The sequence below is a fragment of the Oncorhynchus kisutch genome, linkage group LG26 (genome assembly GCF_002021735.2).
Source record: "Oncorhynchus kisutch isolate 150728-3 linkage group LG26, Okis_V2, whole genome shotgun sequence".
Classification (NCBI taxonomy): Eukaryota; Metazoa; Chordata; class Actinopteri; order Salmoniformes; family Salmonidae; genus Oncorhynchus; species Oncorhynchus kisutch.
In genome coordinates this window covers 28,896,162-28,921,620 of record NC_034199.2, presented here as the reverse complement: position 1 = coordinate 28,921,620, position 25,459 = coordinate 28,896,162, and the positions used below count along the sequence as shown (strand labels likewise).

Sequence of the window (25,459 nt, the reverse complement as noted above, 5' to 3'; positions counted from 1 at the left end):
ATTCTGTATTTAAAATCAATAAAAAAACAGGTCACTTAAATGTTTCTAACCAAATTTTGCATCATTTTCCAGACCGCCATAGTCACTGTCCTGTACTGTATGTAAGGTTTGTCAAATAAACACATGATGCCCTTTCTCCAGACACCCCAGGCATGTGCAGCTCATAGGCAAGGCCCTGACAACAGCTTCTGTCTGAGAAAGGTAGAATAACTTAATAGACCACTGATTGTGCATTGGTGACAACTGAGACTACAGTTAAAAGTGTTTTTCTCTGGCAAATGGCATAACTATTAATCCATTACATTTTTCAACAATAAATAGTTTGACTAAATGGCTGGTTAGATTGGGAGGTGAGGCAGAAAAAAAACTGTTTAGCAGAGCGCGCGCGCCCAGCTCCATGGAAGCGCAATTCCGTCCACGCGCACGTCAGCAGGTGCAGACAGAGAGAAGTGGGGTCTCGTGGCTTCATCATCACTGCATCAGAATAACGCCGGTATATAATACTTTTACATCAATATAACATTCTCAGAAGATGGTAGCAAAACAAAGGATCCGTATGGCAAACGAAAAGCACAGCAAAAACATCACGCAGAGAGGCAACGTTGCAAAGACCCTGGTGAGGCGACGCTTTTCTTCAGGCTGTGTGGGTTCCATCGTCAGACGAAAGGAGGTGCAAGCATGATGACACCGATTCAGTTAATCGTCACTTAGAATGGCATCATTTCAATAAATGTGACCCATCCATTTCATAATGATAAATTATTAATGGTGTATCTAATGTTATGTTATGGCTCAACTTGGCTGTCGATAACGCTGCTCATCTCTCGTCACATCAGACTCAGCATGTCATATGATTCATTTTAAATCGTTCGGATCAATCACAAACCACAGGGCGCAATGAACGTGAGTTCAAGCCCTTCTCCATGTATTGTTATTCATGGCCCATAGGTTAACGTGTTGGTATGTTGATCATTGATGGCTGTATGTTTCCTTTATGGTCTGGTGGTCTTCATGCTCAAACCTGTGGTTTGCCACTCGGTTTACAGCCCGCGATTCTCCTGATCAATAATTTCTAAGAAATCAATGCCACGTAGATAACGGTCTAGATTGTCGATTTGGATGGTGTCATCATCTGGCTGTTCAGTCCATAAAGAGAGCCTGAGGTTGTTGATGAACTCTATGGTCCATCTGTATCCTGACCAGGTCCCCCCCCCCCCCCCCCCCACACACACACACATACATACGTACACACACACACACATACATACATACATACATACAAACATACATACATACATACATACATACATACATACATACGAACACACACACATACACACACACACACACAAACACACATACATATGAACACACACAAAGGATGTATGACAGATGGTGATACTGATTATTATGTAACCCTGGGATGTATGTTTGCCTTCCTGTTATGAGTAGGTTACACTGTCCTGTATTAGTTTAGATAGAGATACTGTACACTTTTTAAATTGTGTGCTGTAATAACCTATAGCCTTAGAGAAATGGGAGGTGTGAGTAATTTTACTACGTTGTCATTAGGGATGCACCGATAGGACATTTTTGGCTGATACCGATGTCCGATATTGTCCTTGCCAAGAAAAAACTGATACCGATACCCGAAATGTAACATTTTAGCGCCCTTTTAATCATTCTAGTACAGTTAAATAGTTAACACACACATGGACGCAGCGGTCTAAGGCACTGCATCTCAGTGCAAGAGGCGTCACTACAGTCCCTGGTTTGAATCCAGGCTGTATCACATCCGGCCGTGATTGGGAGTCCCATAGGGTGGCGCACATTTGGCCCAACGTTGTCTGGGTTTGGCCAGGGTAGGCCGTCATTGTAAATAAGAATTTGTTCTTAACTGACTTGCCTTGTTAAATAAAGGTTATGCACACACACACACACACACACACACACACACACACACACACACACACACACACACACACACACACACACACACACACACACACACACACACACACACACACACTGACAAAAAAGTTATTTTGTTGTCATTTACGTATGTCCCCATTACCAGTAAAACATCATCAAAACCTATTTATTTCACTTACTTGCTGTTTCGTTGTTCATTTGTTCAGTCATTTCAGTCTCAACCAGGATTTCATCATACATGTCAAACAGGGAAGGTTAAGCTCTGTCTGTCCATGGCCTCTCTTCCTCGGTGCTCACAGCTGTGTATGTAACATTTCACGTAAACCCTGTTTCTTGTCTGCATCGAAGTAGCGGTCCTTGTACTTCGCATCTAGCATGGTGGCAACACAGTAAAGAGGCTTAGAGAGAATGCTACCAAATCGCTTGTTCACAGCCTCACATACTTTTGTAAGTTTTAACCCCACGGTCTGTCGGCAGTTTTGTTGAGCAGGTGTTTCAATGCCATGACAGAGGGTATCACGTCTGCTGCAGACGCAGTTGGTTAGCTTATTTCTGAAGTCAGTTGTTCGAATGGCGCTAGGAGTGTGTTCATGTTTCCAAGTTTCAAACATGTTCTCAAATGCCACTGAAATGGCAGCAGCGGTATGAGAACCAGCACATTCTTGAGCAATACGTCTTTCCTCAGTATCAAATCCTCGTCGACCCACTGTGATGTCAGACTCAGCATACTCATGGGGCTGACATCGCTGTCCCAAATGTCAGTCGTGAATCTAATAGCAGTGACGCCCATAGCAAGTAGCTCATAGATGTACGTTTCAACAATACTGTGTAACTGCGGTAGGGCAACATCTGAAAAATAGTGTATGCCGGGGATCGACCAGTCGGCGAAAGCCAACATCATCCACGACAGAGGACGGTTGACTGTCAAGGGCAATGAATCCCATTATCTTGGCGTTAGTGGATTTCGCCTTCGAGTTGTCTCGCTGAAATGTTCTTACTCTTTTAAATGACTGCTGGACTTGAACTTGTTTAGTTGTTGGACGTTGGCGCTTAGTATTTTTCTGCTTTTGTTCTGTGTAGTGCTGTATTTTCCGTGGCGTCATTACATCATCTACCTACGTTATATAGGTATGTACCTCATCTACCTACGTTAAATAGGTATGTACCTAATCTACCTACGTCATATAGGTATATACATCATCTACCTACGTCATATAGGTATATACATCATCTACCTACGTCATATAGGTATGTACATCATCTACCTACGTTATATAGGTATGTACATCATCTACCTACGTCATATAGGTATATACATCATCTACCTACGTCATATAGGTATGTACCTCATCTACCTACGTCATATAGGTATATACATCATCTACCTACGTTATATAGGTATATACATCATCTACCTACGTCATATAGGTATGTACCTCATCTACCTACATTATATAGGTATGTACCTCATCTACCTATGTTATATAGGTATGCACATCATCTACCTGCATATATAGGTATGCACATCATCTACCTACGTTATATAGGTATATACATCATCTACCTACGTCATATAGGTATGTACCTCATCTACCTACATTATATAGGTATGTACATCATCTACCTATGTTATATAGGTATGCACATCATCTACCTGCATATATAGGTATGCACATCATCTACCTACGTTATATAGGTATGCACATCATCTACCTACGTTATATAGGTATATACCTCATCTACCTACGTTATATAGGTATGCACATCATCTACCTACGTTATATAGGTATGCACATCATCTACCTACGTTATATAGGTATGTACCTCATCTACCTACGTTATATAGGTATGCACATCATCTACCTACGTTATATAGGTATGTACCTCATCTACCTACGTTATATAGGTATGCACATCATCTACCTACGTTATATAGGTATGTACCTCATCTACCTACGTTATATAGGTATGCACATCATCTACCTACGTTATATAGGTATGCACATCATCTACCTACGTTATATAGGTATGCACATCATCTACCTACGTTATATAGGTATGTACGTAAGCTTTGATATCAGTTTTGCAGATCGGCATTAAACTAGACATTGGGCCAATGTTGGCATTGTTATTGAATATCGTCCTATTCCAATATGCTCACCGATATATCGTGCATCCCTAATTGTCATAACTGCTGAATATAAAGTTTCAGTATTTGGTTCCCAATCTATCCACCCTCTAACATTCCTTTTATGGCTGGCTGATTTGTTCTATTGGTGCTCCTTGAGATGCCTGCTTTTCTTCTGTCAACATTGAATTATGAAACTATACCAGAAATCTTTACCTGCCGTCAACATGACTGCATTGTGTAAGGTGACACTGTATGGAATAGCTAGCTCACTGGGGGATACAGGTTGTTGTCATTGTATGTATTAGAATGAAGGAATACTTGGGGTTTACACTGTATATTCTAGATAGCTATTGTATTTAGAGGTTGGCCGATTATGATTTTTCAACGCCGATACCGATGCCGATTATTTGAGGGCCAAAAAAAGCCGATGCCGATTAATCAGCCAATTATTTTTCTTGATGTATTTGTAATAATGACAATTACAACAATACTGAATGAACACTTATTTTAACTTAATATAATACATCAATAAAATCAATTTAGCCTCAAATAAATAATGAAACATGTTCAATTTGGTTTAAATAATACAAAAACAAATTGTTGGAGAAGAAAGTAAAAGTGCAATATGTGCCATGTAAGAAAGCTAACGTTTCAGTTCCTTGCTCAGAACATGAGAACATATGAAAGCTGGTGGTTCTTTTTAACATGAGTCTTCAATATTCCCAGGTAAGAAGTTTTAGGTTGTAGTTATTATAGGAATTATAGGACTATTTCTCTCTATATGATTTGTATTTCATATACCTTTGACTATTGGATGTTCTTATAGGCACTTTAGTATTGCCAGTGTAACAGTATAGCTTCCATCCCTCTCCTCGCCGCTACCTGGGCTCGAACCAGGAACACATCGACAACAGCCACCCTCGAAGCTACCTATGCAGAGCAAGGGGAACAACTACTCCAAGTCTCAGAGCGAGTGACGTTTGAAACGCTATTAGCGCACACCCCACTAACTAGCTAGCCATTTCACATCGGTTACACCAGCCTAATCTCGGGAGTTGATAGGCTTGAAGCTATAAACAGCGCAATGCTTGAAGCATTGCGAAGAGCTGCTGACAAAACGCACGAAAGTGCTGTTTGAATGAATGCTTAGGAGCCTGCTGGTGCCTACCACCGCTCAGTCAGACTGCTCTATCAAATCATAGACTTAATTATAACATAACACACAGAAATGCGAGCCTTAGGTCATTAATATGGTTGAATCCCGAAACTGTCATTTCGAAAACAAGACGTTTATTCTTTCAGTGAAATACGGAACCGTTCCGTATTTTACCTAACGGATGGCATCCCTAAGTCTAAATATTGCTGTTACATTGCACAACCTTCAATGTTATGTCATAATTACGTAAAATTCTGACAAATTAGTTCGCAATGAGCCAGGCGGCCCAAACTGTTGCATATACCCTGCAATGAACGCAAGAGAAGTGACACAATTTCACCTGGTTAATATTGCCTGCTAACCTGGATTTCTTTTAGCTAAATATGCAGGTTTAAAAATATATACTTCTGTGTATTGATTTTAAGAAAGGCATTGATGCTTATGGTTAGGTACACGTTGGAGCAACGACAGTCCTTTTTCGCGAATGCACACCGCATCGATTATATGCAACGCAGGATACGCTAGATAAACTAGCAATATCATCAACCATGTGTAGTTATAACTAGTGATTATGATTGATTGATTGTTTTTTATAAGATAAGTTTAATGATAGCTAGCAACTTACCTTGGCTTCTTACTGCATTCGCGTAACAGGCGGGCTCCTCGTGAGGCAGGTGGGTAGAGCGTGTGACTAGTTAACCGTAAGGTTGCAAGATTGAATCCCTGAGCTGACAAGGTAAAAATCTGTCGTTCTGCCCCTGAACAAGGCAGTTAACCCACAGTTCCTAGGCCGTCATTGATAATAAGAATGTGTTCTTTACTGACTTGCCTCGTTAAATAAAGTTGTAAAATAAAGAATTTCAGCGTCCAAAAATACAGATTTCCGATTGTTATGAAAACTTGAAATTGGCCCTAATTAATCTGTCGACCTCTAATTGTGTTATCCACAATAATACACACCACCATCAGTAAGCACATGAGTGCTGTCCAACTGTATGACATCACCCAGACCAGGCCTTGTAATAGCTTATGTTGGCGAGTCATGTGCTACAGGTCTAGACAGCCATGCTAACTCTGCATAACTCAGATTATTATTAGATCCACTCAGGCCTATTCTGGTGTGACTGTATAAAAAACACCTACACAGTGATGAGGGCAGGGTTTAAAACCTGATCAGAAACTTGCCCTATTCAGCACTTACTCTTGATGTAAGTCTAGAGATAATAACATTGTAAGAACCTTCCTCCCTTGGATGTTTGTTCAACCTGGTTGGTCTTCCTCCACCAATTCTGTTTCCTGCAGGGCCATATTCTGCCATGATTTGACCGCCTAAACAACGTCTGACCTTGATCGTCATACTAACTTTAACCTTATGTCCGACCTTGTGTTCGGTGTGTGTGGCCAACATTAACCAACATTTTGGGGTTTTAAACAACTAATTGACTCACATAGGTTCAATTATTTGAATTCCATTTTTTTATATGAGCGCAATGTGCACATTACACAGTTTCTCTAGAGATAAATCAGATCATGCCCAACTGGGAATTGTAGTTTCCAACAGGCCAATATTCTACATAGAAAATGTGGTAATTAACTACAATGACTGTAATCCATTGCGCGCCTACTGGCCAGTCTGTGGGCGAGTTCATCATTGCAGCCGACTTTAAAGGCGAATTGAGACTGATTGATCTACAAATCATCTTGCATCCTAAATAACTACTTAATATTATTTGTAGATTAGTCTGTCACAATTTACCCATGATACACCACAGTTTTGAAGCTATCGAACGCGTCCCATGTGTTTCTTTTATGCCTGCTACATTCGGTTAATGTGGGGAAGACACGGAGAGAGAGGAAAGTGGGATTGAGAGCTGTTGCTTTGCGAGGCGTCTACCTGAAAATGCATGATCTAAGTGATTGGTAGTTGGTATTCAGCAGTCATGAAAATGTTCCTTATTTACTTTGAAGAACTACTAAAATAGAGATTTTGTCAGAATCATAGGCAGCCACTCTATAGAGATGATGACTTGGAATGAAAAAAAGTCATCAAATAAAACATGCAATATACACAAAATAAATATTTTATTAAAGTAATGTGAATAACTGATGGTCAATTAGTGACAAGGAGTAAAGGTCAGATTTTCTACAGCAGTGTTGTGGCGAGTGTAGTGTGCTATTCCATTGTGTGCTGGAAAGGAAATGTAGCCAAGGAGGACTTAAACAACCTTGACAAAATCATCAAGAAAGCCAGTGCTCCAATTTGCTGCAGCCTGGAATCAATGCGGGACATGTTTATGAAAAGGCTCCAATTTGCTGCAGCCTGGAATCAATGCGGGACATGTTTATGAAAAGGCTGCAAGCAAAAACACACATGATCATGGACAATGACACACACCCACTCCACCCTAACGCAACACAGGAGGATAAGCTACAGTAGCAGGTTCATCCTGCGCAGGAGTTCCACAGAGGTTTAGATGGCCATCTTTACCCACAGCCATGAGGCTTTATAACGAGTGTAATTGATTAACAGTTTGATGTCTTCCTATTGTGAACAGTGTTTTTGCTTGTTTTTCCTCCTGAGTAAGATAGAAAACAGCACTTGAAATTTACTTTATTATTTTACAGATACTGAGGTGCATGTACTTTCATGTGTCAATGTGTTTTTAATGTGTCCGTCATTGTTACATGTCCTGTCCTTGTAAGTTATTGATGATGCATGCTGTGATACAACAAGTTGCCAGTTTGGGGTTACTAAATGAATACCCTACTCTACCATCATGGGACTTTTATTAAATGTTGTATTCTGTGTTGTTACAGCATTCAACCCACATAATACATAGTGCATGTAATGTTTAAAACAATTATTGAAACAAATCGAAAACCATGATCATTTGTAATAATCGAAACTGAACCGACCTCAAATGGCACTAATTGCTCAGCACTAAAGACAACCCATATCACATAGTGAAGTTTTAATGACATTTGACCTATATGTCTCAGTGGTTGAACATTGTTGTTTTCTCTCCCCACTCCCTCTCAGCGACCTCAGGAGGAGAAATACCCCGTGGGGCCGTGGCTCCTGGCTTTGTTCGTCTTCGTCGTCTGTGGATCAGGTAATGCCCAGATTCTGTGGAGATGTGTGAGAGAACTGTGGAAACTCATTCATTCAATCAGGAGTTCAACTTTCTGATTCACATTAGCCTTGATATTACTCACGTAGGGAACTAACCAGATTTCAGTTTCTCTTCAGTTCCTGCTCAGTGACTTCACCTGACTGGATGTTGTTCTGTGTAACAGCAGCCACTTTCTCTCTCAGCCATTTTTCAGATCATCCAGAGCATCAGGATGGGAATGTGATCCAGAGGCCCCACCAGACTCCCCTTTCCCCTTCACACCCCTTCACCAGACCTGGGGCTGCTCACCACCCTACGTTCCTAACACCTCCAGGAGGCCCGACTCAGGACAGCTCTTTGTCCATCAGGGCAGGCCTGGGAGAGGAATGGACCACCCCCCTTCCCCCCTGCCATCCTCGATCACATTTACAGAGTTCCAGGGCAGGAAGATGACAGCTTTTCTACTGACAGTTTGAACCACAACAACTGGCTGGATGAACCTTGTACAGTGTGTCTTATACCTGCTCATATGTGTGAGTGTATGTGTGTGTGAGAGAGTGTGTGCAGTCCAAGATGTGACTGGCTGCTGACGATGTGTCATACTGCTGTGTTTCTATATTTATCTGTGTTGCGTGAGAACCTTTTTTTAAATAAATGTGACTTTGTTTGGGAAATGTCTGGTTTCAGTTCCACTTTGGCTGCTCCTATCCCAGTGCATGTTGTCTGCAAATGAAGCCTGTTTACAGTGTGGTTAATTTGGGGATTCCTAGCTATTTGTTTCCTGGTGTGTGTACAGTACTTGTTATATACAGTGCAATCGGAACGTATTCAGACCCCTTGACTTTTTCCACATTGTTACGTTAGTCTTATTCTAAAAAAAAAAAAGTTTTTAAATCCTCAGCAATCGACACACAATACCCCATAATGACAAAGCGAAAATTGGTTGTAATACATTCTTGCTAAATTAATTACAAATAAAAAACAGAGATACCTTATTTACAAAAGTATTCAGACCCTTTGCTGTGAGACTCTAAATTGAGCGCAAATGCATCCTGTTTCCATTTATCATCCATGAGATGTTTCTGTAACTTGATTGGAGTCAACCTGTGGTAAATTCAATTGATTGAATATGATTTGGAAAGGCACACACTTGTCTATATAAGGCCGGACAGTTGACAGTGTATGCCAGAGCAAAAACCAAGCCATGAGATCGAAGGAATTGTCCATAGAGCTCTGTGACAGGATTGTGTCGAGGCACAGATCTGGGGAAGGGTACCAAAACAATGTTGCAGCATTGAAGGTCCCTAAGAACAGAGTGGTCTCTAAATGAAAGAAGTTTGGAACTACCAAGACTCTTCCTAGAGCTGACCACCTGGCCAATCTGAGCAATCGGGGGAGAAGGGCCTTGGGCAGGGAGGTGACCAAGAACCTGATGGTCACCCTGACAGACCTCCAGAGTTCCTCTGTCGAAATGAGAGAACCTTCCAGAAAGACAACCATCTCTGCAGCACTCCACCAATCAGGCCTTTATGGTAGTGTGGCCAGATGGATGCCACTCCTCAGTAAAAGGCACATGACAACCCGCTTAGTTTGCCAAAAGCCACCTAAAGGACTCTCAGACCATGAGAAACAAGATTCTCTGGTCTGATAAAACCAAGAATTAACTCTTTGGCCTTAATGCCAAGCGTCACGTCTGGAGGAAACCTGGCACCATCCCTTCGGTGAAGCATGGTGGTGGCAGCATAATGCTTTGGGGATGTTTTTCAGTGTCAGGGACTGGGAGACTAGTCAGGATTGAGGGAAAGATTAACGGAGCAAAGTGCAAAGAGATCCTTGATGAAAACCTGCTCCAGAGTGCTCAGGACCTCAGACTGGAATGAAGGTTCACCTTCGTACAGGACAACGACCCTAAGCACACAGCTAAGACAACGCAGGAGAGGCTTTGGAACAAGTCTCTGAATGTGGCCCAGCTAGAGCCCGGACTTGAACCCAATTGAACATCTCTGGAGAGACCTGAAAATAGCAGTGCAGCGGCTCTCCCCATCCAACCTGATAGAGCTTGAGAGGATCTGCAGAGAAGAATGGGAGAATCTCCCCAATTACAGGTGTGCCAATCTTGTAGCATCATACTCAAGAAGAATCTAGGCTGTAATCGCTGCCAAAGGTCCTTCAACAAAGTACTGAGTAGAGGGTCTAAATACTTAATGTAAATGTGATATTTCAGTTTTGTATTAATACATTTGCTAAAATTTCTAAAAACCCGTTTTTGCTTTGTCATTATGGGGTATCGTGTGTAGATTGATGAGGGGAAAAAACAACAATTGAAACAATTTTAGAATAAGGCTGTAACGTAACAAAATGTGGAAAAAGTCAAGGTGTCTGAATACTTTCCAAATGCACTGTAACTTATCATCATGGAACCACACCCTTGCGGAATGCAGGTGTCTAAATTCTAGGTGCTAAAGTACCATGACTAATTACCAGGATTCTAATGTCATGCCCTTTCTCCAACTAACATACAGTATCTGTATGAAACGGGTATGTCTTATTACTCAGCTTCTCAACCTTATATCTCCTTCTGGAGTGGAAAAAGTACCCAATTGTCATACTTGAGTAAAAGTATAGATACCTTAATAAAAAATAACTAAAGTAAAAGTTAGCACGCCTACACTCAGACATAATTTACAAAGGAAGCGTTTGTGTATAGTGAGTCTGCCAGATCAGAGGCAGTAAGGATGACCAGGGATGTCCTCTTGATAATTGTGTGAATTTGACCATTTTCCTGTCCTGATAAGCATTAAAAATGTAACTAGTACTTTTGGATGTCAGGGAAAATGTATGGAGTAAAAAGTACAGATACCCCCCAAAACTACTTAAGTAGTACTTTAAAGTATTTTTACTTAAGTACTTTACACAATTGGTCTCCCCAAACCATCCTACTTCAAGGCAAGTGGCAGATCTTCATTTGAATGGAATGCTGTTCAGTGAGGTGTGGAGTTATACAATCGCTGTTTGTTCACATGAATCATCAGCCTGAGCAAGGCGCTTTTCATTCCCAGTTGTTCGGGAGTTGGGGTGATTTGTGGACCATGTAATCTATGCAGCTGCTAGCTAAGGCCGACCCTGGTGAAAAGCAGGAAGCAAGGAAGAGCTCAACCAATAGCTCGCAGTATACAGGCAGTGCAGCAGTCTGTTTCATATATTCTTCAGTGTACAGTAAGATGATTTTGCTCGAGTCCAGACACTGATCTAAGGCCAGTTTTACATTTCCCCTCCATAATGGTTAAAGGGTGACTTCCTGAGTTGGCCTCGTTTTAGATTTGGTTCATGCTAGCGGCCATGACTGAATTCAAACATGAGTTGGTTTTGGGGTGTGGTTTGATGTGGGTGTCTTGTGTGTGTTCGCAGCTGGGAATAGTTAACCAAATCATTTCGCCAATTAGCTTCAACCAGGCTGGTGTGTGACCGTGAAAAAGTTGGTTTGACTTTGGCAGGGTAGGTTACTTTCTAAATGTAATCCGTTACAGTTACTAGTTACCTGTCCAAAATTGTAATCAGTAACGTAACATTTGGATTACCCAAACTCAGTAACAATCAGATTACATTTAGTTACTTTTAGATTACTTTCCACATAAGAAGCACTAGAAGACGACAAATATGTATGTTACTAAGTGAACAACATCTATTGCAGGATAAATCAATGTTAAAGTTTACATAGCTGGCCATATATGGATGTTACATTTTAATTTATGTGTTGGTTATATAGACTTCTTCTAACCCATCGCTTTCTACTACATATAACAACACGATTAAATTATATCTTTACAATAAAAACCAAAGATCTTCAAGAATAGGATTTGGAATATGGAAGCATAGATAGGCCAAATTATTTTACCTGAGCATAACCCCAAAACGAAATACTTATTTGCCAGTCCTACTCTGTTTATGATTTTGTTGTCATAGAGGACTGATTGGGCTCATTGCTTCGAGTTGAAAAATAAATGCTGCGCTCATGGAATGGTATGAGCTGAACACTACTGAAATTGTATATGTGAAATAATGATTTTACATGTGAAAAATGTATGCCATATGCTGCATTTGCTATAGGCCTATTGTTTACCTTTTTGTTGGTGACACTTTGATATCTTGATAATATGCAGCTATTTAAAGGGCAAATCCAGATGGAACAATAACAAAATGGGCGTCCCGCCTCTGAAGGCTGGGCCTGGAGAAATGTAACCACTCTCAGATGAATAGACAGAGCTATGGATGCAAGGACTGACCATCCATGATATCAAAATGATTGTTTTAACCATGTTATGCTATGCATTTACAATGTTGGAGAAACATTGGAGAAAAACAAGGTTATATTTTGGGTTCTCGTGGAGTGTGACAGTTCAACTAAGCACGAGGCATTTATAAGTTATATTCTTCAAAATACTGTATAAATAATTTATAAGTCCAAAAATGGATGTAGCAACTACAGATTGCCCCTTTAAATCTAGAAAAAGTTTGCAATTTTGAGTATGTGTCCAGTAGGCCTATGGATTCATTTATTTTATCAGCATGAATTAGATTGAGCAATAAAAGCCCCACTTTTATTCCATAGGCTGGGATCTGCACTATGCAGCTGTTATTCCATAGGCTGGGATCCGCACTATGCAGCTGTTATTCCATAGGCTGGGATCTGCACTATGCAGCTGTTATTCCATAGGCTGGGATCTGCACTATGCAGCTGTTATTCCATAGGCTGGGATCTGCACTATGCAGCTTTTATTCTATAGGCTGGGATCTGCACTATGCAGCTGTTATTCCATAGGCTGGGATCTGCACTATGCGGCTGTTATTCCATAGGCTGGGATCTGCACTATGCAGCTGTTATTCCATAGGCTGGGATCTGCTCTATGCAGCTGTTATTCCATAGGCTGGGATCTGCACTATGCGGCTGTTATTCCATAGGCTGGGATCTGCACTATGCAGCTGTTATTCCATAGGCTGGGATCTGCTCTATGCAGCTGTTATTCCATAGGCTGGGATCTGCACTATGCAGCTGTTATTCCATAGGCTGGGATCTGCACTATGCAGCTGTTATTCCATAGGCTGGGATCTGCACTATGCAGCTGTTGTTCCATAGGCTGGGATCTCCTCTATGCAGCTGTTATTCCATAGGCTGGGATCTGCACTATGCAGCTGTTATTCCATAGGCTGGGATCTGCTCTATGCAGCTGTTATTCCATAGGCTGGGATCTGCACTATGCAGCTGTTATTCCATAGGCTGGGATCTGCACTATGCGGCTGTTATTCCATAGGCTGGGATCCACACTATGCGGCTGTTGCAAGAGCACATGTTTCACTGGCTGTGCACTGGTTTCAAAAACAATGATTGATAGGCAGCTTAAACTTCTTGAATTCAACCATTATTCGGTTCAAATACACATTTAGATGTGTGAACAACCATCCACAACAACCACAAATAGTTAAATGAGAGAACAGCAGTGTGATTCACATCAATGCGCTATGTGGTTACAGTTGAAGTCGGAGGTTTACATACACTTAGGTTGGAGTCATTAAAACTCGTTTTTCAACCCCTCCACAAATTTCTTGTTAACAAACTATAGTTTTGGCAAGTCGGTTAGGACATCTACTTTGTGCATGACAAGTAATTTTTCCAACAATTGTTTACAGACGGATTATTTCACTTGGCTTTAGAAGCTCCAGGTTTAAGTCAAATGGAGGTGTACCAGTGGATGTACCTCAAGGCCTACCTTCAAACTCAGTGCCTATTTGCTTGACATCATGGGAAAATCCAAATGAATCAGCCAAGACCTCAGAAAAATTATTGTAGACCTCCACAAGTCTGGTTCATCCATGGGAGCAATTTCCAAACGCCTGGAGTACCAAGTTCATCTGTACAAACAACAGTACGCAAGTATAAACACCATGGGACCACGCAGCCGTCATACCACTCAAGAAGGAGACGGGTTCTGTCTCCTAGAGATGAACGTACTTTGGTGCGAAAAATGCAATCAATCCCAGAACAGCAGCAAAGGACCGTGTGAAGATGCTGGAAGAAACAGGTACAAAAGTATCTAAATCCACAGTAAAACGAGACTTATATCGACATAACCTGAAAGGCAGCTCAGCAAGGAAGAAGCCACTGCTCCAAGATACTTATTTTCCACCATAATTTGCAAATAAATTCATAGAAAATCCTACAATGTGATTTTCTGGATTTTTTTTTCTCATTTTGTCTGTCATAGTTGAAGTGTACCTATGATGGAAATTACAGGCCTCTCTCATCTTTTTAAGTGGGAGAACTTGCACAATTGGTGGCTGACTAAATACTTTTTTGCCCCACTGTATATCCGTATCGCAGTAGACTACACCACTGCATAATCTCAGGATGCTGACAGCAGTCACACGATTGGAAGACATAGCTTGGACTGTAGCCTACAAAAGCCTATTCTTTCTCTTTTCCCACAAATGATCAAACACATTTGGTGTCATCATAGTTGTCTCTGACTTGTGGTCAGGCTCGCAAACATCCTTTCTGAATTTAAAAGTAATCCTCTCAGTACTCATCTAGGGTTTTCAAAAGTATCTGGAACCTGATTACAATATTTTTGCTGGTAACAGATTACAGTTCCTGTTTTTTTGTAAACCTTTACATGTAAGGCTTTACAAAAACACAGTAACTGTTATCCATAACCAGCAAAAATATCCAACCCTGGACTTTAGGTAGCCCCTCTCTAGGGATAGTTAGGGGCAGTCAATACATTACACAATGTAAAAGGGGACAATATTTTCCTGTTGCACATCTTTTAGTTGTTTCATTAAACACTTTCAATATTTGGATAAGAATTTCTACAATTTATAGTTGGTTTGATGTTTTTAAGTCATTGAAATGTGGAGATATTGACCTTTTAAAATATTGTAAATTGTGTCATTTACTGCTGGTTCCTAACTAGACCCATAGGGATATCGAATGTCCAACCAAATTGACCATGGGCATTACCATCGGCTGCGCTCCTAATTGATTACTTGGGTGCTGCAAGCTGTGGGCAGGAATAAAATAAACTCACCAAAAACTGTTACGCCACCTTTCATTTCGTGACAAAAATATTTCTATCCTCTCGCAAACCTCACGAGACAGACTTTGACAAAAAATATCCCACGGATTCAAAATTATTTAAACTACATATGTAAATTAAGGTTATCTATTTAACCATAGAAGCATGAATCGCAAGAAGAGACATGAACAAGTGGATTCTGATTCCTTTAACATTTTTATTGAAAGTTGTGAAGTGCAACTGTAATTGTGTTATGTATGTTTACAATACCTCATCTGGTTTGAGGAAACATGCACAGAACATGAGCTTACAACTTATACATAGAATGCAAAAAATCTATTTGTTTTTCTTTATGATATTCAGAGTACGGTGTTTGTTAAGTTAAAGAGTTGATCAGGAAGTACTTCACTGTCAAAAAATGAAAACGAATGAAAAATTCACGAGGGGTGCAATACTTCAAATAATTTCAAGTGAACAATGGTTTACAGTAACCGTTAATGTTGTAACCCAGGATATGAATAGTGGATACAGTCTTCTGTCTGTTAAATAACCACCACAGCTCGCCATACTCCTGAATTACAGCATTATAAAGAGACTGCACAAATCTTCAGGCCAGCCCATTACTAGCTCCCTCTTCATTTGTACTTCATCTACATAGCATCTGGTCTTCTCTCCTTATATCACTATATTACACAGTACTTACACTAAATATACAGAGATATACATCATGTGGAAAGGCCATCAACTCATCTTTGAAAATGCAGCTTAGCCTAACATCTTAACCCCTCAGCTTCATTACATGAATAGAGAATCCACCAAGATAACAGGGTGCAAGGCTGAAGGGCTCAAACTTAAATACAGGGAAAACCCCTCATTATCACCATCCTTCCTCTAATAAGCAAATGTAGGCTACAACTCCCTTCAACCTCAGCTAAAATGATGACGTCAATGAAAGTGTCGTGTTCTCCCTCTAGACCTCCTCTCGCCCCATGCCAGATGGGGACTATTACACGATGATAAATCCTCACAGATTATTGAAGTTGTCACAATGAGAGATGCTCTATTCTCCGTCTGTCCCTCTGTATCGTGCAGAAAAAAAGAGAACAGCTGCATTTATTTACATGATTAGAATTCAGCGAAGCATGGTGACTCCCATCACTATCTCCCTCCATTGTTACCACTGAAGTCGACATCACCTGAAATACATTGATACAGGCACAGTGATTCTTTGAGTCATGTTCACTTTTTTGTTTGTTAAGTTTTTCTTCCATGTATTTTTGGGCAATGTTCATTCTCCTATAACAGCCTCCCTTTCTCCTCTCATAGGCAGATTGTCTTTGATAGTGTGTTTTAAAGCGCCTTGAAACGACGACACCACCCGCCGCCGCTCCCAGAGTTAAATATGTGCAAATTCTTGTCTTAACAGCGTAGCCTCCTGCAGTGGAGGCCTGGTTGTTCTGCAGTGTTAGAACAGAATATGTCTGAGGACAGTCAGCCAGACCCTGGTTGGTTGACAGGTTGCTTCATCCACCCCTCTCCCGGGGTAGGCGGTGATGCTATGCGGAGGGTCCAGAGTTGTGTGAGGTCGGCTGCAGTTGGGTTGGGGGTAGGGCTGGTGCCTGGGTCGGTGGCTGTGTGGAGGTGGGAGGGGAGCCCGCCTGGGTCTGAGCCTGGAATTGAGCCATCTGCTCTGGGCTGGCCAGGGTCTTTAGAAGGCTGTTCTCCTGCTCCAGCTGCGAGTTCCTCTCAATCAGCTCCTTGATCTGCTCCTTCAGAACCTCCACTTCCTCCCTCACTGCGTACATCAGGTGGCTCTTCACCAGGTCCTAAAGGCACAGAGAGGAACAGAAAACACTGAGTTTAACATGGCAATAATTACACATACAAAAAAATACAAAGGCCGTATGGCTCAGTTGGTAGGGAATGGCACTTTATAACACCAGGATTGTGGGTTTGATTCCTGAAACCACCCATAAATGAAATGCATAATGTGACCATAATTACAAACAAAAAAACAATTTTAAGTTTGTGTTGTGTTTTTCAAATGGCCGTAAACATATATCATACTCTTGATATGATGATAAAAATGTATAGCATTACTGCTGGCCTTTCTATGAGAATTACTATGTAATACAACATATATTGTGTATTATTGTAGCTAGCTTCTGTGGTCTGTTTTAATATAAGAAGTGAGTCTGATGTTAACACAATCTGTTGAACATGTGGTGAAAATCAAAAGAAAGATTATGTAGATTATAAAACAAATAGTCCTAGGGTCTAACCCTCCCCCTTCCTCTGAAACCAGGACGCAACGTCACCAAACACACAAAATGGCCGGCCCACATATAGGCTTTAGCCAATCGGAGCCCGCGATATTTATACCCAGGCGTCAAAGACTTTGTTTGCCTAGCAACAACGGCAAGCCAAGCACGGGATGGCGTGAGAGAGCGTCCTCAGCAGGCGGGGATCTAAGGACAATAAAATACTAGAACCAGGAGGAACTGAAAATAAAAGTCTGCACGCACGCTCATCTCCTTGTGTCAACGAGTTTATTCAAATAAATGGTAGCTTCAGGTAGAAATCGAAACTGAATCCTTACTACAGATTACACAAATTTAAATAAAGCTATTGTGCTACCACGGTACACTGGATGGTAAAAGTGCATGTCATATTGATACGACTTTCAATGATGATACCTGGCTAACGTTAATGCCCCCATAGATACACTTTGGCAAACGACGTATTAAACTGATGTCAAGGCCAGTTGCCAGAGCATCAAGGTATTCACGAGCCATCATCTATGTAACAGCGCCAAAAAAAGTGGTTACAAAGAAAGGAGGAAATCAAGAGCGACAGGTTTTGCAAAGATAACCAGCGTATTGCTGGTATCTGGGAAGTCTGTATTTTGCGTGACTTCCCAGTTCTGCTCGGTTACGTGGTTATGTAATCCATTCATTAAACTGACTGATGCAACGTTCTTCTGAACTGATCATTCTCCGCATGTGTTCTTCGACATACGTTATATATGCATGTGATTTATGTAGTATAGATAGCAGACAAGAAAGGTGAGTTAATATAATATATCAACTTACCATAGCCTGTTCGATTTTGTTGTCTATGGCCACCACACTGGCTCCTGACGAACTGAAAGAATGAAAAGAAAAATGTCTTAACACTGCATCGGTAAGAATGCATGATTAAAAGGTAGACATACTGTCGATGTTGCAGATCTAATACCAGCTATTTCAATACACAGTGGAATACAGTATAAATATCCTTATACAGGTGACCACTTCCGCTCAAGACTATTCTGGAGCAAAGTGTTCTGGGTGTACTGAAATGACCGTAGACAATATTCCTCCCAAATAATATGTTATTTCATTGTCATCCATGTAAAAATTAACCATGGGTGGTGTACACATTTAAGGAACAGCATCTCCCGAGCCAACAGTAAGCGAAGCCAACCCAGTAATGCATCATGACGACAAGTCACATTTTCTCTTACTGAACCCAATAAAAAAATGGCAGCATCATTAGGCTATACCTGTATTTCAATGATAATAGATTGATAATAGATTGACTCCGTGTATAAACGAAGGTTTCTTTCAGCATACAGACTATATAAACTGCCCACACTAAGCATCCTCCTTGCAGCAAGTCATAGCTATATTTACCTATTGTCGAGCCTGACAGGCGAACTATCCGCGCTCAGCAACGAAGATAAAAACGAAATAGAAAAATTCCTTAACTGGCAAACACCGAGATCCATCGCCACTGTTGTATAGCACGGAGTATTCATGCTATATCACAGATAAACTAAGCTTTAACCAACAGGAAACTCGACGATTATCGTGTATCACATTCTCTACTTCCGTGGTTCGGAGAGGCGGTATTAGGCACTTTGTGTCCCGTCAGAAAATCATCCAATCCAGGGGAGCCTGTACATCTTCCACTGCACCACAAAGAATATCCAAGGTCAGTTCATCGCAGCAGAAAATCTGCAGCCTGGGACATTTGCATAATTTATCTAAGAAAAACAGGGCTCCGATGCTCCCCATTGGTGGTGAGATACTGATATTAGCATAATCTATGTAGGAACGCCCCTACCTGAGGCTCAGCCGAAACATTATCATAAATTATTCAGATGCGCCCTCACCCGCTGAAACTGGGAAAAACCGGATGAGATGAGGAGGAACACAACAGTCCCTCCAAGACACAAAGGGATGTTTACTTGTCGAGAATTATGCTACCAACAATTGGCTGAATACCATGAATGATTGGCAGCCACAACACGAGAAAGGTGAAAATGAACAGATGTATTTTGTGCATTTACAACAACCAAATGACTGTAAACCGATAAACAAAATCTAAAGAATGCATTCACATATAGTAGAAAATAACCTTTCAAGACCCTTGCAGGTGCAAAAACAAAACACTTCAATGTTAACATACCACCCCCTGGCGGTTACTATGAGAACAAGTGTCCCACACAAGACAAGGATCAAATCAAATTGTCACATACGCTGAATACAACAGGTGGACTTTACTTTACTCCCAACAATGCAGAGTTAAAATGTATGAAAATGATAACACTCCAGTGACAGACAGGGTTTACTCCAACAATTAAGAAAATACCCAACAACAACAAGTGAACAGATTAATTCAGATCTCTTTCAGCACAAGTTGTGTATGTGTCCCTGGGACACAGGATTGCCAGACAGACTGTAGATGACTCAGACACTAACCCAATTCACGTGAGGGAAGCCCTCCATCCATCATGCCTCAAATTACTGAGACAAGCCAGAGACGCATGTGCTACATTTTTTTGTGCTTCAGAAATTAGGAGAAGAGATGTCGTGCGTCAGTCTCCAAACAAAAACAATGTAGCCTCACAAAAGACCTATTGACTGTGAGCAAATCACTAAGAAGTGACTTGACTGGCAAGATGGATAGTGGATCATTTAATAAATGTTCTGGAAAAGACAATGCTAGAAAAACGTAGAAACTGAACCAGTGTTTTCCAAACATCTCATTGAGCACCCTGAGCCTGTACACTTATTTTCTGTATTCCAGAACTAGCAAAGTTGATCCAAAGTGGTCACCTAATCGTCAATCACATCATTCGATAAATTAGCCATGTACAGTACATCACATGTTTTTTTGCTGGAACAAAAAGGGTCTTAGGTGGCAGGTGTGGCACGGGGGTGGCTGAATTTTACAGAACATTTCTCTATGGAGCTGAGATACATTTTTTTCAGTTTTAAAGCACATTACCTGCAATTCTACACATTCTGCCATACTGAACATTTTTCAGTTTAAAATCAAATTTCTGTTTCTTTGCTCACTTCCTCGTATTTACAGACTCAGAAACTATGTTATAGGCTAGTGCCTGTGGCTTCTCCCTGACCCCAAGCTATAGCTAGTCTTTAGATATTTTCAGTCTGAAGTAAGAGATGTCCATTAACTCAATTAAGGGGTTGGTTTTAAAAAGCACTCGTTCAGATGCTCCAAGCATTTTTTATTGTATGGGGCAAAAAAACACCTCAGTGTAGCAAGCAACTGGGTGGTGTCATGGTAGCCATAATACAACTGGTTGTTTGGATCCTGGATGCTGATTGGACAAGCAGCATTTCAAAGCCGTGGTGTATTGGCCATCACAGACACACCTATGCCTGCTAACAGTTCCATCTGAAAATTATCACTGCGCCTCCATAAGAATATCATGTTAATGTTGCGGTCTGAATCATCTCTTGTATTTATCTCAACTTCCACATTATTTCCCCTTGCTTCCAGCCTAGCATTTAGTTTGGTACAGCGGGGTTAATATAAGCCACGCTATCTGCCTGTCCGACCTCGGGAAACAATGTTTCACTTTTGAATTTAGATCTCTGTAGTACCATACATGAAGTGAACGGTGCCAGACAACTTTTTCTGAGCCAATGGAAATTACACATCGTCATTATCATGGGACATATCCAAATAAATGCCAAAAGAAAACAAACAAACGGAAATGCAGCTAGTGTATACCGACATCCCAGGTTCAACTTTTGACGTGACTGAGTTAGCGGAATTTGGCTGGCTAGCGAGCAAGTGACAGGAACGATATCCAGCCTGCATACCATTTTGTTTAGAACGGACGACCAGTCTCTTTGCACAGCAACTATGCAAAAATAATTAGCGACTGGGTCGCATCTGTAGCAACATGACCAAGAAGAACTAAGGACCACATTTATGTCCGTACTATATCTTCTGGTGAAGGAATGAAACGTTATTAGCTAATTTACTTATCAAATTAACATTTTGGTGAAAATATGCAATTCATTGTAATTGTATATGTTGGGTAACAGTTCTATAAAAGCAATAAGGCTATCACGTTGGGCTGAATAACATCATTTACCTGGGATTGTATTGATGATACAGCATTGCCGCTTGTGCCTCATTACTTAATTTTACGCCAGAGAAAGCTCATCACACATCAGCCATCATAGGATAATATCTGTTCAGTGCTGCTGATACAGTGGATTCTTAACGACAGCAAACTACAGATAGAAATATACACTCCGTGGCCAGTTTATTAGGTACACCACCCCGTTCACAAAAATGGTTCTCTCCTACCTACAGTGAGTCACGTGGATGTGGCTTGCTATATAAAGTAGGCCGACAGGCATTGATGCAATTCAGTTATTGTTCGATTGAACGTTAGAATGGGCAAAACGAGTAACTTAAGCAACTTTGAGCGTTTTATGATTGTTGGTGCCAGGCGGGCCGAATCCAGCATCTCTCAGAAACAACCGGTCACCTGGGCTTTTCACGCACAACAGTGTCTCGGATTTACAAACAAAAAACATCCCGTCAGCGGCAGTCCTGTGGGTAAAAACAGCTAGTTGATGAGAGGTCGAAGGAGAATGGCAAGAATCGTGCAAGCCACAAACAGGAAAATAACGGCACAGTACAACAGTAGTGTGCAGAACGGCATCTCAGGAAACACACAACTCGTCAGTCTTTGTCATGGATGGGCTATTACGGCAGACAACCACACTGGGTTCAACTCCTATCAGCTAAAAACAAGAAGAAGCTGCTCCAGTGGGCACGTGATCACCAACACTGGACAATTGAGTGGAAAAACATTGCCTGGTCCGATGAATCCCGGTTCTTGTTACGTCGGGATTTGACGTAAGCAGTATGATTCAATGGCCCCATCCGGCCTGGTGTCAATGATACAGGCTGGTGGCAGTGGCATGGGGAATGTTTCCCTGGCGCACATTAGGCCCCTGGATACCAATTGAGCAACATTTCCATGCCCCGAAGAATTCAGGCTGTGTTGGAGGAAAAGGTGGGTTCGATCTGGTACTAGATGGGTGTACCTCAAACTGGCCACTGAGTGCAAGTCAAATAAATATACTTTTTCTTGTTATATAACTTCAGTACTAGGATGTACAGAATACACATGGACATGCCTTGCTCATCACAGAAGTTACAGTAAAGGCCTAAAGGTTGTCTTTAAATATGACATTTGTGGTAATCCATCTACAGTAACTGTCAGTAAAATAGCCTGGAGTTAGTCAAAGAAAAAGCTTCTGTTCTTTGGCTAAAGGTTTTGTCTGAAAAAATGATTGCGTAGTGTAGAAATCCTAGTTTCTATATTCATTTGAAAGCAAACCAAACTATAAAACGACAGATGTGGATGAGCATTATGGCTGGCCTACATATGTGCAGCAGACAAGGACTTCAAGGCTTGAGTGTTTCCATCTTAACACTACTCGGAGGGGAAGAATAATTAAGTCATTTTTCCAACAATTGTTTACAGATTATTTCACTTATAATTCACTGTATCACAATTCCAGTGGGTCAGAAGTTTACATACACTAAGTTAACCGTACCTTTAAACAGCTTGGAAAATTCCAGAAAATGATGTCATGGCTTTAGAAGCTTCTGATAGTCTCATTTACATAATTTCAGTCAAATGGAGGTGTACCTGTGGATGTATTTCAAGGCCTACCTTCAAACTCAGTGCCTCTTTGCTTGACATCATGGGAAAATCAAAAGACATCAGCAAAGACCTCAGAATGATTTTTGTAGACCTCCACAAGTCTGGTTCATCATTGGGAGAAATTTCCAAACGCCTGAAGGTACCACGTTCATCTGTACAAACAATAGTACGTAAGTATAATCACCATGGGACCACGCAGCCGTCACACCGCTCAGGAAGTAGACGCGTTCTGTCTCCTAGAGATGAACGTACTTTGGTGCGAAAAGTGCAAATCAATCCCAGAACAGCAGCAAATAACCATGTGGAGTTGCTGGAGGAATCAGGTACAAAAGTATCTAGGGACTGGTGCACTTCACAAAATAGATGGCATCATGAGGAAAGAAAATTATGTGGATATATTGAAGCAACATCTCAAGACATCAGTGAGGAAGTTAAAGCTTGGTCGCAAATGGGTCTTCCAAATGGACAATGACCCCAAGCATACTTCCAAAGCTGTGGAAAATTGGCTTAAGGACAACAAAGTCAAGGTATTGAAGTGGCCATAACAAAGCCCTGACCTCAATCCTATAGAACATTTGTGGGCAGAACTGAAAAAGTGTGTGCGAGCACACTGACTCAGTTACACCAGCTCTGTCAGGAGGAATGGGCCAAAATTCAACCAACTTACTGTGTGAAGCTTGCGGAAGGCTACCCAAAACGTTTGACACAAGCTAAACAATTTAAAGGCAGTGCTACCAAATACTAATTGAGTGTATGTAAACTTCTGACCCACTGGGAAAGTGATGAAAGAAATAAAAGCTGAAATCACTATTATTCTGACATTTCACATTCTTAAAATAAAGTGGTGATCCTAACTGACCTAAGACAGGGAATATTTACTAGGATTAAATGTCAGGAATTGTGAAAACTGAGTTTACATGTTTTTGTCTAAGGTGTATGTAAAACACACATTACCCCTGCATGCAGCCATAACACTTCTCAAACATGGATTCCATTCACACCTCAACCCAACCCACATCTTACATTCCACACACAAGAAATCTGACCTAGCTGTGTATAGGCTGAGCTGGGGTGATTTATGCGTGCCCTCTTTTTCACACCCTACCTGGGAGGAAAGGAGGGAGAGAGGAAAGGTGGGGTTCAGGGAGGGAAAGAGGGAGGAGGCTGCTGTTGAAGAATGGTAAATCCTTTCAGCAGGGTGTAGCGATTAATACCAGAGACACAGAGTTACAGGCACACTAGAGCCAGAGCCTTGCACACAGAGAATATAATGTAGGGTAGTATGGTTTCATGTAAACACACCTGAGCCGTTGTCTTTCCTATGAAACCATACGGTTTTGTCACAGGCGGTGGTGTAATATCATCACAGGATATTAAAAGGTCAAATACAGCAATTTTGATCTCAATATCAAATAATTGCAGGGTAATAATTAGGTACCTTACTGTGATTTTATTTTTTACCATACTAATTGGAAACAAAAATAGCTTTTTAGCAAAGAGCAACTTTTAAGCAATTAATGTCACTAGTACTTTCTGGGAGTGGTCTGGAGGAGAATAGTGAAAACTAGCTGTTGGCAGAGGGGTTTGGAACGCTCTTTGTTATTTGGTCTATTATTAACTAATTAACCCTGGCCAAAACTCCATCCCACCATAGTACATTATCATTTTAACAGTATTATTTCAACCCCAGTGTGGAAATATATATAAAGAACACAGGACAATCAAGTTTTTGACTGCACTAAGATCCAATACTAAATGTACAAAATAGGCTACTACATAGTAAGGCCACCATTTCATCCAGTTATTCACAGATCTATCACATCACATTTTATGTCACATGTGCCGAATTACAGTGAAATGCTTACTTACAAGCCCTTAAACCAACAATGCAGTTTTAAGAAAATACCTAAAACAAATATTTAAAGAGGAGCAGTAATATAACAATAGCGGGGCTATATACAGTGGGTAATAGTACAGGGTTGATGTGTGGGGGCACCAGTGTAGAGGTAATTGAGGTAATAAACTCAGCAAAAAAAGAGACGTCCCTTTTTCAGGGCACTGTCTTTC

General features: G+C 41.0%; 2 protein-coding genes across 5 annotated transcripts in view; one reads left to right on the top strand and one right to left on the bottom strand.

Moving 5' to 3' along the window:
- Positions 1-410: 410 nt before the first annotated feature.
- LOC109877799 (stress-associated endoplasmic reticulum protein 2) lies at positions 411-9,021 on the top strand. Of its 2 annotated transcripts, none has more exons than XM_020470007.2 (3): positions 411-670; positions 8,260-8,332; positions 8,536-9,021. In XM_020470007.2, exons 1-3 carry the CDS (start codon positions 533-535, stop codon positions 8,574-8,576), a joined length of 252 nt encoding a protein of 83 aa, XP_020325596.1. In that variant the 5' UTR covers positions 411-532; the 3' UTR covers positions 8,577-9,021. The 2 variants fall into 2 exon arrangements, with proteins under 2 accessions (XP_020325596.1, XP_020325597.1); XM_020470008.2 differs by having other exon boundaries at positions 411-616; positions 8,536-9,019.
- A 6,578-nt stretch (positions 9,022-15,599) lies between these two features.
- Positions 15,600-25,459, bottom strand: part of LOC109877784 (TSC22 domain family protein 1-like) — an 84,402-nt gene continuing 74,542 nt past the window's right edge. For 2 of the 3 annotated variants that reach the window (XM_020469977.2, XM_020469979.2), the window contains exons 2-3: positions 18,495-18,546; positions 15,600-17,228 (exon numbers count right to left, since the gene is read on the bottom strand). In XM_020469977.2, the coding sequence (XP_020325566.1) occupies positions 16,959-17,228; positions 18,495-18,546 (322 nt within the window). In that variant the 3' untranslated portion in view covers positions 15,600-16,958. Of the gene's footprint in view, positions 17,229-18,494; positions 18,547-19,076; positions 19,429-25,459 lie in introns of those variants that run through there. The other variant, XM_020469980.2, reaches the window with a different exon arrangement.

Excerpts from the sequence above, each read along its gene's own strand:
- LOC109877799 (XM_020470007.2), top strand. The coding sequence starts at position 533 with ATGGTAGCAAAACAAAGGATCCGTATGGCAAACGAAAAGCACAGCAAA. Across the intron at positions 671-8,259 it reads CCATCGTCAGACGAAAGGAG|CGACCTCAGGAGGAGAAATA; the intron begins GTGCAAGCATGA and ends ACTCCCTCTCAG. Across the intron at positions 8,333-8,535 it reads CTTCGTCGTCTGTGGATCAG|CCATTTTTCAGATCATCCAG; the intron begins GTAATGCCCAGA and ends TTTCTCTCTCAG.